At 36.0% G+C, this 19,438-nt stretch overlaps 1 protein-coding gene across 1 annotated transcript in view; it reads right to left on the bottom strand.

The window, feature by feature from the left end:
- LOC150079350 (sorting nexin-13-like) overlaps nt 1-19,438 on the bottom strand; it is a 392,325-nt gene that overhangs the window by 316,001 nt on the left and 56,886 nt on the right. Inside the window, exons 2-3 of the mRNA XM_090382305.1 lie at nt 8,797-8,908; nt 5,038-5,140 (exon numbers count right to left, since the gene is read on the bottom strand). Coding sequence (XP_090238431.1) covers nt 5,038-5,140; nt 8,797-8,906 — 213 coding nt within the window. The 5' untranslated portion in view covers nt 8,907-8,908. The remainder of the gene's footprint in view (nt 1-5,037; nt 5,141-8,796; nt 8,909-19,438) is intronic.

A 19,438-nucleotide genomic window follows, 5' to 3' on the forward strand; every position in this document is an offset into this window, starting at 1 on the left:
TGTGAACATGACTGAAATCAAAAAGCTTGGTCCCCTTAAGGAAGGAAAGTTTCATAAATTATTTTTGTCATCTCGTTTTTTATTTTAGCAAAATTTTTATTACACGATATAATTTTATTAGCGTCTATTTTTATATTATATACTTGACGTAATGTCTTCAGTCACTCGAGGTTACGTGGAGTGTTTGATGGGTCTGGGGTCAGGTAGGGGCTTTCTGATCCCGGCATGTTGGATTGTTCCTGTACTAAGAGTGATGAACACGTTATATTAGTTTAAAGAAGTTTTTATGCATTTTAAATTGGCCTTACTCTGTGGAGAGCATAGTGTAGAAGTCATCTTATGAAGAAGTACTGAGGTAAACTCTTTTGCATTTTTAAGTATTAATTAAACATAAGATATATTCAGCCATAGTAGCTCTTAGGTTTATAGTACAAAATATATACACCAAAACACTGGAGAAAATTAATTTTATTCAAGAATAAGAAGCAAAATATACCGGACAATAATAACATGCAAACTAATTGAGAAGTGGCAAGAAAATTTTATCGCCAATCTATACCTTTATTGGTTTCAAATTTTCTTTTCCAAAAATGTCATATTCTTTAGATATGTTGACGACCTATGTATGTTTAATTAATCTAGATTTCTTGAAGACTTTGGCTATCTATATCCCCAAGAACATTTGTTGGAAAAAACAAATTCCTGTGATTACGTAGCTAATTATATGCATTTGGACATAAGTATTAATGATGGATCTACTATTATTAACATTTACAACAAATGTGATGTTTAATTTTAATGTGCCCAACTTTACTTATTGGCTATCAAATATTTTTAAAAATGTCCATTTTAACATTAGCCTTTTTAAGGGTCTAAGAATTTCTAATATATGTACGATTTTAAATTGGTGATTAATAACATTAGAAAATTCTATCAAACTGATTGAAAATTAATTTCTCCTACAATATTATTTTCATCAGGCACTCAATATTATTAATAAAAAAAAAAAAAAACATTGCCTGATCGGATTTGTCTTAATCAAATTCTCGATTGGCTTACATTTTATTATTGTTCAGTATATCTGGTTTCTTACCTTTCTGAATAAAAATTAATTATTTTTTTCCGATCTCATGTCTTTGGGTATATTTTGTACATAACACATCTATTTGCTACTGTTTTCCACCATACCTATGAAAGCAATCTGCAGAATGTTTGTACATGAATAATGAACATCATCATCCTCATCAGCCATTTTCAATCCACTGCAGGATGAAAGCCTCTCCAGCAACTTTCCGGTTCCTTCTGTTTTGTGCAATGGCCATCCATTTACTACCCAGAAACTCATGAATTTCATCTATCCATCTCTGCCGTTGTCTTCCAGGTTTTCTTCTAGCTCCTCTTGGGTACCATTCTGTTATTTTCGTAGTCCATCTGTCAACATGTCTTCGAGCTATGTGTCCTGCTCAAGATCATTTTAGTTCTTTAGTTTTTATAAGAATGTCCTTTACTTGAGTTTGCTGCCTAATCCATGTGTTTCTCTTCTTATCTAACAGTCTGATTCCCAATATAATATAATGGTAAGATGCACACTTGATATAGATGTAAGAAAAGAAAGGAAAAAACTGACAAGATATCGATGAGGAATATTACAACTTTCTGAAAGTGATAAAGCCCAAGAAACCTATAGGTAAAAAGAAATCCAAAGAAGAAAAAATTAGTCAAGAAACACTTGACATGATGAACCGAAAGTGACAAATGAAGAGCAAGATAACCACTGACAAGGAAAAAATTGAGTCTACTGAGTTATGCAAAGCTCTTAGAAAGAGACTCAGAGAGGACATAAGAAGATTTAACACAAGAAAAGTAGAACAAGCATTAACGGAAAAGAAAGGACTTAAATCAGCAGCCATGAGCAGTAATACAGAAAGACAAATGATACTGAAACTGAAGAATACCGATGGTGTACTTATAAATAGCAGAAGACTACTATAGAGAATTATACAAGGAGCGAGGGAATGATGCCAGCAGTGGGGAAGATGGATCGCAAATTAGTAACACATACGACATACCCGATATTCTTCCTGATGATGTAGAACATGCGTTGAAGGAAAATGAAGAATCAGAAAGCCTGGGGGAAGGTGGAGTTACTGTAGAGTTGTTAAAATTGGGAGGAAGAGATATGACACAAAAACTGGCAAGACTCTTCACAAAATTCATTAGAAAAGGTGTGATGCCTAAGGAGTGGAATAATGCAATCATAGTTTTGCTGTATAAGAAAGGAGATAAATCAGAAGTTGGAAATTATAGACTAATTAGCTTGTTATCCCATGTCTACAAGTTGTTCACAAGGGTCATTACTAACAGATTAGAAAGAATACTTGATGAGAATCAACCGAAAGAGGAAGCTGGCTTTAGGACAGGATTTTCAACTATGGATCACCTTCACATAATATCACAGTTAATGGAGAAAGCAAATGAATATAAAATACCATTATGCCTGGCATTTTTGGATTATGAAAAGGCATTTGACTCCATACAGCATAAGGCAATGTTTCGGGTACTGGAAAGACAAGGCATAGATATCCCATATATCATGATTTTGAAGAAAATATATGAGAACACTACCTCCTTTATTAGACTAGACAAAGACAGTAACAAATTTAAAATTGAGAAAGGAGTTCGACAAGGAGACAATATCTTCAAAGTTGTTTACTGCTGCCCTTGAGGAGGCTTTCAGAAGATTAGACTGGTCGCAGAAAGGAGTCAATGTGAATGGAGAGTACCTAAACCATTTACGATCTGCAGATGATATTGTGGTCATACGCCATGATCCCAAAGAATTAGAGGAAAATCTTAATTAGTTATGCAGAGTTAGTAAGGATTTTGGACTAAAGATGAATATGGCTAAAACTAAAGTAATGATGAACAAGTATGCCACAGAAAGGGACATAATGGTTGAAGGAGCAGTAATTGAAATGGTGGAGTCATATACTTATCTGGGATAAGTTATTAGCTGTAATAATGATAAATGGCTGGAAGTGAAGAGAAGAATAAATTTTGGATGGATAGCATTCAGGAAATATAGTCATATACTGAGGAGCAATATCCCAGTTTGTCTGAAACGTAAAATAATGAACCAATGTGTACTCCCCACCATGACCTATGGAAGTGAAACTTGGGCACTCACCAAAAGAATGGAAGAAAAGCTGAGAACTACACAGCAAAGAATGGAACAAATTATACTGGGAATAACGAACAAATACACGGCATAATTTCAGGAATGAGTTCCTCATATGTAGACAATAAAAATATTTTATATCAATATAGTGCCAGAAATGCTTGGTTCCCGAGTTATTAACTGGAATGTCTTATCTCCCGCAGGTGATTTCCTTCATCACAAGGTACTGACAGAATCTGGTGGTTTTCTATTCCAACCATGTACTCAAATCAGGAGCAAGGGGATATGCACTTTATGTACAGTTTAGCGGACGGCAGTGCTCTAGAGGCTCATCGTTTGTACCACGAAAGGTTCCCAGAATGAAGATGTCCAGACAGGAAAACATTTGAAGGTATCCATCGCCGCCTTTGTGAACATGGGACCTTTACACCTCATGCTGCAGAAAGAGGATCAAGATCTACAACTCCTGAAGTAGAGGAGGAGGAGATTTTGGATGTTGTACATGCCACTCCTGGAATTAGCATATGCAGAATAGCAATGCAACTGGCTGTTCAACGTTCAACTATTTGGAGTGTTGCGAGAACACCAACTGTATCTTTACCATCTGCAACGTGTACAGGCCTTGTCACCAGCAGATTACCATGCGCGAGTAATGTTCTGCTGGTGGTTCTTGCAGCAGTGTGGTACAACTCCTTACTTTCCTGCCTTAGTGATATTCACAGATGAAGCACAGTTCACACGAGACGGAATCCAAAACTTTCACAATCAGCATGTATGGGCTGAGGAAAACCCACATGAAATTCTTCCATCACATCACCAACAGCAGTTCAGCCTCAACATCTGGGCGGGTGTTTTTGGTGATAAGTTATTGGGGCCACACGTACTTCTAAACAAACTCACAGGGCAGGTGTACTGAAACTTTCTGGAAAACAACATGTCTGATTTCTTAGACGACACCACTGATCAGTGGTGTCGTCTAAGAAACACCACTGATCATTCATCAACAAGCACACTTCATGCACGATGGTGCTCCTGCACATTTCAGCCACCTAGTCCACAATTACCTGAATCGAAGGTTTCCTGGTCAGTGGATGGGTAGGAGTAGAGGTGGACCAACTGCCTGGCCTCCACGCTCAACTGATTTAAACCCACTAAATTTCTTATTGTGGGGCCATTTAAAGTCATTGGTGTATTCGACTCCAGTAGCTGATGTGGAAACTCTCCGCAATCGAATTGTGGCAGGTTGTGAGACAATTCGAAACATGCCAGGAATTTGGCATCGTCTTCATGAGTCTATGAGATGTCGATATGAGGCCTGTATTCAGGCAGAAGGTGGACATTTTGAACAATTACTATAAGGTGATGTGAACAGTTAAGTGTCATAGACAGACCTTCAAAACGCGGAAACCAAGCATTTCCGGAGCTATGTTGATATAAAATATTTTTATTGTCTACATATGAGGAATTCATTCCTGAAGTTACGCCATGTATTTTTGAGACACCCTGTATATATATATTTTTTTTTTTTTTTGTTTTAAAAATTTATACATATAATAAGCAGAAATATATGTGCCCATTTTTGCACTCAAACTGGAAAATGGAAGAGACTAACAGCTTCATCTTAATATTTATGCTTGTAATGTTTTTTTTTATTTATTTTCAGCAAAATTAATAAATTTTTTTAAAAAAAAAAGTTGACACCTGTCAGGGTTCTCCAATACCAGCTTGTTACACGGGACACCACCATTACAGGGTTATATTTGAACACCTTCCCTCACCTTCATCTGTTTAAAATATAGTTCTCTTAAACTGAAAAATAAAATTTTAATTCCAATTTAAAATATCAAAAATTAACTTACATTTAAAATACCAGAATCTGAAATGCCCGAAATAGGTGCTACATCTTCATTTCCACATATAGTTACACTTTTAATACAAAATGCATGGCATGCTGTAAACATCCTGAAACAAAAAAAAAAAAAAAAAAAAAAAAACATTTTACATACAACCACTGAGTGATAAAAAAGTTTAATCTGGAAATTACAGTTATAAATCTCTATAACATTTCAAAGAGTGAAATTTGCATGTCTTCTCGGTCTGATATATGCTTAAGATTTTCAATGGCCAAATTCAGAAAATTTCATAAAGGTATGGTTTTGTTTTCTAACATCAAGCGCATACTAAACTTGATAAATTGGCTAAAGTACTTCTCTGTAGCTGTCACTCTAGGTATATGCATCTGCTTGTGGAGGGGTACAGTTGCATCTGATTTTTTAATCAAATTGTGCACAGCTCAACAAGACCAGACTACAGCAGACAGCATAGTTGAGAGCATGATTAAAGCTAATGATGAAATAGCTGATAGCCATTACAGAAGTCCATAGGGCACTGTATACAGCTGAGGGATGTCTGCCACTTCCAGGATTAATTGCCTATGTCACAAAAGTAGTGTAACTGCATTCCCAAGCACACCTGTGAATTCAAGTAGCTGCATGGTCATAAGTTAATAGGTGTCAAGTCTGACAAACTGGCACTGACAAGGAAAGATACCACAAAGACTTCCTCTCAGCAGATTTTTTGCAGGATGATCACCTTTGGTGCTCACATACTAGCAATTAGTTGTGGCATCATCTCTCATAAAAGTTGATTCAGGTGATTATCAAAAGCTATGCTTCTTGTTGTGCACTAGAAGTTTCATATTTTCAATGCATACTGCAACATTAGTTGTCTCGCAATGCGAGTAGAGGCTTATGTGCTTCAGCATAAAGGCTATCAAAAGCTATGCTTCTTGTTGTGCACTAGAAGTTTCATATTTTCAATGCGTACTGCAACATTAGTTGTCTCTCAATGGGAGTAGAGGCTTATGTGCTTCAGCATAAAGGCTATAAATTGGGAACGTATGAAAGGCTCCCAAAGAAGTGAATATAATACTATGATAGAAAGGATCAAGCCAACAAAGAAAACTGGTTCTTGCTGAGTTATATATCGGTTCTTCATAGTCAAGCCTGGACTTCATTAGAGCTCTGTATAAACAGAAAAGAGTGAAGTGATCAGCTTCCCACTTGATAGATAACAGGGCTTTCAGAATTTTCTAATTTTTTTCAGGAAGTTTTGAGCTGTTTAATGTGTTCCAAGGCCAGTTTATAATCAAATTTTATTCCTAAAAATCTTTGAATACCTTAATTTATTAGAATTAGTTTTAGTTGACAGTCCAATGTGAGTTCAGGATTTGGCCAGAAGTTACACTGACAAAAGAAACGGATGCATAGTTTTTTCATGGTATAATTGGAATCCATACTTTATGCTGAAGCACATAAGCCTCTACTCGCATTGCGAGACAACTAATGTTGCAGTATGCATTGAAAATATGAAACTTCTAGTGCACAACAAGAAGCATAGCTTTTGATAATGTGAAATGTGAAATCTGAAATGTGAGTTCAGGATTTGGCCAGAAGTTACACTGACAAAAGAAACGGATGCATAGTTTTTTCATGGTATAATTGGAATCCATATTCTTGCACCCATGTTTTTTTGATGGTACACTAACTGTTCCTCTAGTGCTCTTTCCAGCAGATCCACATTCTTCCTAAAATGGAATTCCAAATTTATATATGATACTCAAGATGTAGCCTAATGAAAGTTTTATATAATAGAATAATAATTACCTCTTTTGCCTTTACTACACAAAATTCTATATGCTGTCCTAGTAGCACATCTGAGACATTGACAACATTGTGAGAACATTAGGTTGACTTGTACAATTACTCTCATGTCTTTTTCACTATCAAGTGCCTTGGATTTATTATTATTATTATTAGCTGTATGGTGCAAGGAAGCCTGAGGCTTATGCTGCACCAGCCAAAAAAAAAAAAAAAATTCTGTTAGAGAGAGAGAGAGAGAGTCAGAAGTAGAAAGTAGGAGGGAATCACCAAGAAAGAGAAGAATGATGATATCCAGCTCAGGACCCTGGGTGTGCCAAGCCCATACTCACCAGATGTGAGCTTTTCAATTAATAATGAAACTTGGGATTAGTATTGTTGAAATATAGTGCAATATGATTTCAGTAATTAAATCATCTTAAAATTAAATACACACTACTGTATTATTTAAGTACCACACAACTACTATTGAATGATTTTATATGTTGCAAATACATAGTAACAATGATACATGGTCTAGGAAATATCTAAAACAGAAAGAAACTTGTGTTTGGAAATTATTAATAGTGCTTCACCCCAAGTCTCGCTTGCCTATTTCCCCCTCTGCCCAGTCAACTACTCATGGATAAATATTCAAGAAGTGCTGGATTTTTGAGATTCTACTTTAGCATCAAAATTATGAACAAATTTATAAAGTTTTCCATTATAAATTAATTTGTGCCTTTTTTCCTCCCCAGAAACTGACTGGTGAATAAAAGATACATGCCTGCTGTTATTATCATTCTTGCACACCTATTAGATGGTTAATAAAAAAAAAAAAAAATCACTCTGCATTATTCCGAAATATTAACCAATATTTGAGTGGATTGGGTGGAATCCTTTATCCCCTCCCCAAATTTTTACTCATAAACTATTCTGCTAATTCTAGAGTGACTCAGAGTGTTTTTCCAGGTAGTTTTTTTTTTTTTTTTTTTTTTTTTTAATCCCAGTTTCTCTATTAAACATTTTAGAAGTCCCTAATGACTATAATAAATATAGGGATTTCCTATGTACTGTTAAACTTTATGCTAATTTATATTAAGTCCCTAATGAATAAGGTGAAAATGTGCTAGAAAGTTGGCATTATCTTCTTGGACTATATTTCATGCAACTATTAACTTATATATTTGTTGGACTATATTTCATGCAACTATTTGTTTTTTTGGTTGGATCCCAAGCAGCTGCTGAAATCTGTCGCTTGCATTCAGTTTCAAAAGAAAACAAGAGAAGCAATAATTCAAAATTTATTATTCCTTTAGTATAGTTTGATCAGCATCAATTATCAAGATCATTTACTGTATTAGAACTAGAAAATTATTGCTATGGTTCCATTATATAACAAGTATCCCCTCACTGTTCAAGCACTCTGTATGATGAGCTAGTCATACCAGTTGTTAGCTATTAGGCACATTAACAACTTAGGCCATATTACACCACCTTGTGTTATTTGTGTACAAGTGTATGTTCACAAACCAATTTGAATGCTGTGTGGGCTGAAAAACCAAAATAACTCATGGAAGGAACCCTAGGCCCACCATCTGAGATTGGCTAAATCTCAGATGGTGGGCATAGGGTTCCTTCCTCTACAATCCAAACTGAAGAGACCTTTAGGAATTTCACCAGTCTGTGAGAAAACTCAAACCCAGACATTTCCAAATAAGTGACAAACAGTGAAACTACTGTGCTGTCGTGGATGACTCTTCATATCATGCTCACAGCGAGTAGAAATTATTATTCATACTTGCTGTTTCATTCTTTATTTTTTAATATTATAAAGGGCATAGTTTTAAACAATTTCTTGCCTTTTATCTAAAAATATTGAAAGTATACTATTCATTCATGTTTATAAAATTTTTGGGTGTGCCTAACAATCAAGGGTTATTAAATGCAGCATTATTCTTTAGTAATGAATTTACTTACCCTACTATAAAACACACAGAGGACAGAAGAACCAAAACACATATCCAAAATCCAAAGGTTGAAATGGAAAGAATTATCACCAGTACAAACCATCCTAATGAGCGGTACATCTCTAAAAAAAAAAAAAAGAAAGAAAGAAAGAAAAAAAAGATTTAAAATTAGTCAACTACAGTAATAATATAATTTATGCAATAAAAAAATTGGAAAAGTGATATGACACATCTTCAAGAATGAAACTGAATTTCATTCTAAAAATGCAACAGTTAAGAGAACAATACTTGCGGCCATTTTTAATTTTACAATGGTAGCAGATACACCACCAAGAGAGACATTTAATACAAAAGTCTGTGAAAATGCACAGTCACAAGTCAGTAGAATAAAATCCAAATCAAACTTACGTATCCGATCATGTCCTGCCTTGTGAAGTATATTTTATTTTCTTTATCACACAGACCTGCCCACCTCTCTCTCTCCCTCTCTCTACTGAGCAATCTAGGCTGACTGCTCAGTAGAGACAAAGATATTGAAATGGTGACAGTCTGTGAAACAGAGAGAAAATATAAAAAGCTGTTTTTAAAACCAGTTATGTTTGGCTTCAAAGCTGGGGGTTAGGTGCAGACTGCAATTCAATGTAATTGAATTGCACTGAATTGAAATGAAACACATTAGAAATTGTGTAGCACAATATTTTTAAAGATTTGTTAATGTGTATTTTAACAGCATTTAAGTGAATTTTTCATTTTACAATGATAGCAGACACACAACACCAAAAAGAGACATTCAACACTGAAAGTGCACAGTAATAAGTCAGTAAAATAAAATCCAAATCACTTATATATCTGATCATGTACTGCTTTGCGATGTCTATTTTCTTTATCACAGATATGTCTCTCTCTCATCAAGACTACATTTTAGGCTGCTGCTCAGTAGAGACAGAGACAGTGAAATGGTGACATGTTTTTGTTGTCTTCTGTTATCTAATTTTGACTTTTCTATCCTATTGTGGATGATGAAGGGATACTGGGATAGGTAGTGAGAAATGTAGTTTTTATTGATTGTTTTTCTATGAGTATCACTCCACAAACTGTAACATTCTATTAATTTATAAATTAAAAAAATTATACTAGATGTCTAACTTTATCTTATTCCATAATACAGTTTGAGGTAAATTCAACTGCAAAGTTTTATTTTTGGATAAATTCAATTTATAGTCAGCAGGATTAAAAATGCACAGATAATGCAAAGGTCTTAATTCTCACAGAAACGAGTTTCTCTGGCATTGCACTACTTTCAAACAGATGGTTCACCTGATAGGATAATTGGTCATTTGTTTCAAAGATGAGAGACTCCTATGACAGCCTGCTTTAGGTTAGTTATTTGGTTTTTAGGGGCATTAGCAACTAAGGCCATATTGCTCCGGGATATGCGGTGGTCATTCCCTGACCTTTCCGCATCCTCTGTTTTTGGTGGTGACAGGTTCGAACCCAGGTCTAATCAAGAAGCGTGGGCTACACACTGCTGCTCCTTCCGACCTGGCTATGGAGGTGCCGCCTGCTTTAGGATTGATTGGACTCTCATTAACATCAATGAGAGGGATAAACTACTACAATATATTGAGCAATCTTGGGAAATACTCCAAGTGAGAAGTTGGATCAGTGGAGAAATTGTTCTTGATGAATTTTTAGGAGTTGATAATGATGTCATATTAGCTGAATATCCGATAGCTCTGACATTTTAGAGAGTATTCAAAGAGCTAGGGGTAGAATTTTTTTCAGCTTGGTCTGTACTTGTTAACAGGAGAGACTGCTTCTACAGGAATGGAATACACTTAAATAGAAAGGGTGCAAGAATATTTGCTGATGCTATCGAGGCAGTGTTAGGTGGGTCGGAAAACTGCTAGCTTGGGGGGATACAAGGACTAATAGATTAACAGTAGCCACCAGCAGAGGTGAAAGTGATTCTTGCACTGCTTCTATTGGAATGAGCAGCAGTCTGGAAACCAAGATGCAGGGTATTTCAGAGACTGCTGGGAGTCATTGCAGTACAAGTAAACACATGGGTTGTGTTAGGGTAGCTAAGAATAGGAACAGGTGCATAACATAAGCATTGGTGTACACTTGCGTGTACACCAATGCTAGGAGTTTGGTAAATAAATTTGATGAATTTGAGATATTGCTCAAAACATCAAGGGCAGATATTGTTGGGATATCAGAGACGTGGTGTCACACAGATATAAGGAATGCAGAACTGGAATTTGGGGAGTACAATGTGTACAGAAAGGATAGACAGGACAGGATAGCTAAGAATAGGAACAGGTGCATGTATACTTGCGTGTACACCAATTCTAGGAGTTTGGTAAACAAATTTGATGAATTTGAGGTATTGCTCAAAACATCAAAGGCAGATATTTTTGGGATATCAGAGACGTGGTGTCACACAGATATAAGGAATGCAGAACTAGAATTTGGGGAGTACAATGTGTACAGAAAGGATAGACAGGATAGGAAGGGAGGAGGGGTTATGCTATTAGTTAAGAAACAAAAAAAATCCAAGGAAGTGAAGCCAGTCGACGTCGCTGGACAGTGCAGTGTCGAGTCAGTTTGGTGTGACATAAGCACTGGGAGATCAAAATTGAGAGTAGGAGTGTGCTATAGGCCTGATGAGTATAATAAGAAACTGTACAGGGAAATAGAGTGGGCCAGTAAATCAGAGAGTCTTATAATGGGGATTTTAATTTCCCAAGATACTGACTGGAATTTGTGGGTTGGTCACTCACACACTAGCAAGGCTTTTGTGGATTTATTGGATGATTGTTTTCTACATCAGCATGTTCGGGAGGCAAGTAGAGGGAGTAATACTCTTGATCTGATTATCAGTAGAGATTCTTTATACATTAAGAATCTGCAGATAAAGGAACCACTAGGTGGCAGTGATCACAGTGTGCTTTACTCAAAGAGGTAACTACCATAAGGGGTAAAGGGAAGGGTTTTTGCTTTCGTAACGGCGACTATGATGGTCTGAGACAGTATTTAAATTCTATACAGTGGGACCAACTGATGATGTTAACAACAGCAAATTCAAAACGGGAAGCATTCAAAGAATTTATCTTGGAAGCTACTAGGATTTAGTATTAGTATTAGTATCAGCCGTGTGGTGCAAGAAAGCCTATGGCTTATGCTGCACCAGCAAAAAAAAAAAAAAAAAAAAAATCCGAACAAAACAATGATAAAAACAAAAAATAAATAAATAAATAAAATAAATAACTAAATAATAATAATTAAAAAAAAAAATATATATATATATATATAAATAAAATAAAATATAAATAAAAAGGAAATTAAACCTATCATCCTATGCGCTTCCCTTACCCGAAAGTACTATCCAGATGACCTTTGAATTTCCCCAAACTGTCAGCCTCTACCACCCATGAAGGCAACTTATTCCAGTAATTTATAACTCGCTGGCTAAAATAAAACTTCCTGCAGTCCAATCTAAACATTCCCCCCCCCCATAACTTGAATTTATGTCCCCTAATTCTAGCATCATTTATAATCTTGAAAATTTTGTCCTCATTCATTTTACTGATGCCTCTCAGAGCCTTAAACACCTCAATCAAATCTCCTCTATGGTGTCTAGTTTCCAAACTCTGCAACCCAAATATTCGAAGTCTTTCTTCATAAGGACGCCATTTTGCCGATCTCACCAGGTGAGACCTTACCCTTCTTTGCACCCTTTCAAGACGCTCGATGTCTTTCTTTAGGTGCGGTCTCCATACTTGAACACAGTATTCCAAGTGTGGTCTAACATAAGCCTTATATAATGGGATTATCATGTCCCTATCTCTACTTGCAAAAGTTCGATAGATCATCGATAGGACACCATGGGCCTTCCTTGCAACTTGTTTACAATGCTCAGAGAATTTCATGTCTGACCGTATCGTAACACCCAAGTCCCTTTCCTCCAGTACTGGGTAACAGTACTTTGTTGGTACTTACATACCAACCAAGAAATACTGTTCAATGTTTAGGCCTAAACGGATGTCAGATGAACTAATGAGACATATGGCAGAGAAGAAAAATGCATGGGATACATATAAATTAATGGGTGACATGGAAGCCTATGATAGATATAAGCTGGTCTGTAACCAAGTCACAAAGGAGATTAGGGAAGCAAAGGCAGATTATGAGAAATCCTTGGCAAAGGATGCAAAGAAAAACAGAAAAGAGTTCTTTACCTATGTAAACTCTAGAAGGAAGGGGATGAATCAGATTGGTCCACTTGATATCAATGGTTCAACTGTTGATGATCCTGCTCAGGTAGCTAACAAACTGAATGAATATTTTGCATCGACATTCACACATGAAGAGTTATTCAGGGAGGGGAATGCCAGAGGTGTATTCAACTCTGGCAGTAAGCTAGATAATCTTGTAATAACTGAGAGTAAAGTGGAGGAGAAATTGTTGAAGATAACCATAAAAAAGGCACCTGGGTTGGATGGGATCTATTCAGTTATATTAAAGGAGGCAGCAAAGGAAGTAAGCAAACCCTTAGCCATAATTATGAGAGCTTCCTTGGACTCAGGGGAGGTACCCATGGACTGGAGATGTGCAAATGTGACCCCAATTCACAAAGGAGGATCAAAAGCTGACACAATTAATTATAGACCTGTGAGTTTAACTTCTGTTCCCGGAAAATTAATGGAGGCACTGGTTAAAGAAGCACTGCAGGATCATCTAGACAAGACTTCAGTTATAGCTCGGACACAGCATAGTTTTGTTAAGGGAAAGTCTTGCCTGACCAATTCGATTGGATACTATGATGCAGTCACAAAAGAACTGGATGCAGGGAATAACTTTGATATTATTTATTTGGACCTTAGAAAGGCTTTTGATACTGTTGCACATGGAAGACTGCTGCACAAATTGGAGCAGTGTGGCATTGGTGGCAAATTGTTGCTATGGATAAAGGGATGGTCGAGTGGCAGAAGACAGAGAGTGGTAATTAATGGACACTGCTCATCGTGGACTAATGTTATTAGTGGAGTCCCTCAGGGATCAGTGTTGGGTCCATTGTTGTTTTCTATATCTATAAATGATACTGATGATGGTATATCAAGCTTAATGTCCAAGTTTGCAGACGATACAGGTGACCCCTGCTTAACGCTGATAATTCGTTCCGGAAAAACAGAGTGCCAAGTGAGCTCCACATTCCCATAAGGTAACATATGTATTTGTACGTTGCGGTCGGTGCCATAGGATATTTCCTAATCAATAATAAACGATAATGAAAAGATGCACAAATTTCGGTCAAAATATTTAATATTCAAATATTTGTACATATAAAATATTCTGCATTACATACGTATATAATTATGTGGTAACTATTTACGTATCAAAATTAAAATTCCAATTAAAATCATGAATTTAATTGATCTAAATTTATTTTGATTGATTTAATTTAATTGATGAATTTAATCATGAAAAATGTGTTGATTTTGGGTTGAACTTTGGCTCTCTTCTAAATAAACTAAAAGTGGTATTAATTTTAAATCCCCAGCATATTTACCACCCAACGATAAAGTCACCCGATTCTTCGCCGCTTTGAAACCTGGCATGTTTTTTGCTTCTTTCAATATGAAACTTCTTTTAGGAATTCGTTTCCACAAAAGTCCTGCTTCATCTATGTTATAAACTTGTTGAGAAGTATAACACATAATATCCCTCTTCAATAATTTTAAAAAGTTCTTTTTTGAAAGTTTCGGCTCCTTGATCTGCACTTGTGGCTTCTCCCTAGATTTTAAATCTATTCAACCTGCTCTTACCAGTTTTAAATGGTTCCACATTTTATTTTTTTTTTAGGTAAATTATCTTCAGATCATCAAGATCATCATATTGGCTAATCTCTTTCTCTCTCTCTCTTTTTTTTTTTTTTTTTTTATAATATTTAACTTAACTGAATTCTGCAATGAACTTTATCTTCAATAAAATTAGTTAAAGTCTTTTCCATTTCAATCCTAATAGCCAGCCTAGCCCTAATTGCTTGCAGTGGAACAGCTATCTTTCCCACTGCTAAAATTAATTCTTTATTTTTTTATAACTGAATTGTTCTTACAGTTAAACTTGCAAGTCCTAAATTATGGCACACATCCGCTTGTCATTGATGGGAATCGATTCACTTCACACTGTCTAATTCAATTTTCAAATTCAGTCTTTTTCTTACATTTATAGTCTTCGTACTGTGCTCAGACATTGCTTTTTCTTTGTTATCAGCCATTATTAACTCTTCTAAAATATAACTCCGTTGGTTGCAATTAATTACGATACAATGTTCAAGTAAACTGTCCGTTATGCACAATGTCTAATACTGTACTGAGTGATGACTAGACTTCGGATAAATGCATATAACGCAAATATTACAAGCAATATACGTGATAATTTTTTTTAAATGTTGATCTCGGAACTACGTAACAAGTTACTGTACTGCAATTAAATTAGCATGTGAGAAAATTTCACTGAGCGTGGGAAAATTTCTCAAGTGGGAAACATTTCAATGCTGTTTTGCTATTCATTTGCAAGCTACTGACTCCATCAAATGAAACGATTTTAGCATTAGTAGAGGCATATGATGCAAGAAAGCAAGCTTATTCAGCATCAGCCAAAAAAAAAAAAAAAAAAAAAGAAAAAAAAAAAGCACAACCACTACTCCCATTTCACCTCTCCGTTCGTTCGAAATACCTGTCCAGCTGAGCCTTAAATTTGTTTAGGCTATCAACTTCAACAACAAGTGATGGAAGTCTATTCCACAAACCAACTGCCCGCTGGCTAAAGGCAAATTTCGTTAAATATGCCAAAAATGCAATCTGTAAAAGAGCGTTATAGTGATCTGTGACAGCGTTATAGTCAGATATGGGTTATAATTTAAGAACAGCGTTATAGCGAATCAACGTAAAGGAAACCGCGTTATAACGGGGGCCTGCTGTACAAAGGTTGGCAGGGTTGTTAAGGACAACCCTGCCAACCCTGCTACTGACGTTATGCTGTTGCAACAGGATCTGGAAAGGTCGAGCAGATGGGCTAAGAGGTGGCAAATGAAGTATAACATTTACAAATGTAAAGTACTACATATGGGAAACAGTAACTCCAGAGCAACGTATCAACTCTGTGGTACTACAATGACAGTGGTAGAGAATGAAAAGGACCTGGGGGTAATTGTGCAGGCAGATATGAAGTTTTCTGAGCAGTGCAGATGGGCTGCAAGAGTAGTTCATGGTGTCTTGTCAATGATATATACAGGAATTTTTCTAGCAGGGATCAGGAGGTGATTATTCCCTTGTATAAGGCAATGGTCAGGCCACACCTTGAGTACTGTATACAGATCTGGAGCTGCTGGAACGAGTACAGAGAAGGGCAACAAGATTAGTGAATGGAACAAAGGGTTGCTCTTACGAAGACAGGCTTAAGTTTTGCAAATTACAGCATCTGGAGACTAGGCACCGGCGAGGTGATCTGATAGGGGTGTATAAAGCCTTGAATGGTTTGAGCATGCTCAATGCCGATGGGATTCTTCCTCTTGCTCAGAATAATCACCTGAGATGGCATAAATTCAAATTGAGGAGAGACAGATGTACGATAGATGTTCAGAAATTTGCCTTTAGCCAGAGGGTAGTTGGTTGGTGGAACAGACTTCCATCCCTTGTTGCAGAAGTTGATAGCCTAAATAAATTTATGGCTCAGCTGGACAAGTATTTCGAACAAACGGAGGGATGAAATGAGAGTGGGGTTTTTTTTGGCTGATGCTGCATACTCTTGCTTACTTGCATCATATGCCTCTACTAATGCTAACTAGTGACAATATCAATGATAAGTTAGATGAGAACGAGGGCAATATAAACCTTCTAAACATAAAATGTTGGCAGCATTTGAAACTTTGCATGAGGCCTTCAGTGTGAAGAAAATATATTTGAGTGTTGATTATTGTTGTTTACTGTATAAAAATTAACCTTAAAACAAAATTCTTTGAAATGGATCTGACTTTGATTTATAAAACTTTTAATTCTACTGTTTTACTCTACTAAAAATTTTTCAGAATTCCATAATAATAACCCCTAGTTATACTGTCTTTGCACAAATTGAAGTGGTGAGAAATTACCACAAAATGTTTGACCCCAATTATGTACATATTTCAATTCAGAAATAAACATAATAATAAGAGTAATATGCCCCTGAGACTGTCTGGCCTTTCTGTAGGTAATACACTAGCAACATGTCATAAGCATCCCAAAAAACCAATGTCATCACCTTGCTATCACTCACAGAGTTTGAAGGAATCAACTTGTCTTTCTTTGGAGGGGGAGAGAAGAGCTGTGTTTCCACTGTTTGGACTTCTCCTTTGTTTCTGGCTGAAAGTGATGGACCCACATCTCATTCACAAATCTTGCAAGGAAATTTGCTGGATCTGCATGAAAATGATGCAAATGTTCACTTAACTTGACAACCCTTGTGCATTTTTCATCTGCTGTAAAACTTTGGGACCCATTGTGCTGACACCTTTTTCATAGTGAAAACCTCTCCTATCTGTGGTATTCACATGAGATGTCCAAGATGGCAGCAATATACTGAATTGTCCCTCTTTAATCTCTCAGCACCAGATATACACACTGTCAACGACTTCTAGTATGATGGATGCAAGTCTTTCACAGCGTGTCATCTTCCAAGCTCTTTACTGGACCTACCTCACCAAAGGCTGAAATGACACGCATGGCAGAGAAGCCATTTGGCATCTCTCTCAATAACTACCACCCACCACCGAATGCCAAAGCTAAACAGATCCACCTCCATACCTGGATGAAGACTGAATATTCTGAATCAAGAGTGGCATATGATGCAAGAAAGCAAGTTTACAGAGCATCAGCCAAAAAAAAAAACACTTCCCATTTCACCCATTAATCCGCTTCAAACGTTTGTCCAGTTCTTCCTTGAATTTATTTAAGCTATCAACTTCCATAACGACAGATAGAAGTCTGTTCCAGCAATCAACTACCTGCTGGCTAAAGCAGGTAGCTGATTGCTGGAACACACTTGCAGCCTACCTGCAATGCTTAGAGAACTTCATATCTGACTGGATAATTAATACCAGGTCATTTTCATTTACCACTACTCTGGGTGTAGAATTACACAGTTGGTACATTAACCTGGGACTACTGCTACCCATATGTAATACCTTGCATTTGTCAATGTTAAACTTCAGTTGCCATTTCTCATTAACAGAATTAAAGTTTATTGTTTAAAACATTTGTGTTCAGTTTGACATGAATCCTTTGTATTCCATTATTGTTTCAAATATCAACATTTTTCATAAAATGTGTTTTCTTTCTGTTACATTTTTGCCTTAATAATAGCATTTAAATTAAAATAGGGTGATGGATTAGGAATAAATTTGCCTTTTTTATTAATTATGACTTGAAAATATTTACGTATAAAATATTATTCTAATTCAGACTATCCCTACCCAGAATTAGGACGGATTAGTAAGGTTCCAAGGTGTTCCTTGAGCAGCATGATGCATAGGTAACCTTTGTTGTGTGAAGATAATAAAGCACCCATAACATACGTTGGTATTATTATATTTATTTCCATTGGAAATATGTACATAATGGAGTCAAATGTTTCATGGTATTTTCTTACTATTTCTTTTGTGAACTTCAAATACAGTAACTAAGATATTTTATGGAATTCTTAAAATTTTTACTAGAATTGAAAGTTTGGTAAATCAAACTTAGATCTAATTCGAAAAATTTTGTTTTAAGGTTACTTTTATATAGTAAATAATAATAATACGTAAACACCAGCTGTTTTTTGCAATATCACTGTCACAAAAGATCATTCTGGACACAAGAACTAGTTCAGTGGTTTTCAATGTGGTGCCGAAACAACATTCCAGGGGTGCCATGTAACTTGGGTTTCAGTTACTTAAACTTATTATTTTTTTAAGAATTTATATGTTTACTTCATTATAAAAAGGTGTACAGTATCTTTTTAATTTTGTGGTGATCTATAATTGATGTTTACTTAGTACCTCTATATAAAGAATAAAATTATTATATACTGTATACATATAATTTGTATTATGAAATGTAATTTTTATAATTATATTATTGTAATAACTATCATATAGCATATATATTTTTTAATATTAGATATATAAGAACACACACACACCTCCGTAGCCAGATGGGAAGGAGCAGCAGTGCGTAACACACGCTTCTTGATTAGACTGGGGTTCGAGCCTGTCACCACCAAATACGGAAAGTTCAGGGAATGACCACCGCATATTCCCGGAGCAATATGGCCTTAGTTGCTAATGCTACAAAAAAACAACACACACACACACACAGAGGGAGAGAATCAGATCTACCATGCAGAAAATTGAGTAGGGGTGCAGCAAAATAAAATTAATTAATTAGCGGTGCCGTTATTAAAAAAAGGTTGAAAACCACTGAACTAGTTGATAAATTTATCAGTTAAACACACACACACACACACACACACACATTATATATTGGACGCCTCCGTAGCCAGGTGGGAAGGAGCAGCAGTGCGTAGCACACGCTTCTTGATTAGACCGGGGTTCGAGCCCGTCACCA

The sequence above is a fragment of the Mastigoproctus giganteus genome, chromosome 10 (genome assembly GCF_048544385.1).
Source record: "Mastigoproctus giganteus isolate SK-2022 chromosome 10, ASM4854438v1, whole genome shotgun sequence".
In the NCBI taxonomy this organism is placed as follows: domain Eukaryota; kingdom Metazoa; phylum Arthropoda; class Arachnida; order Uropygi; family Thelyphonidae; genus Mastigoproctus; species Mastigoproctus giganteus.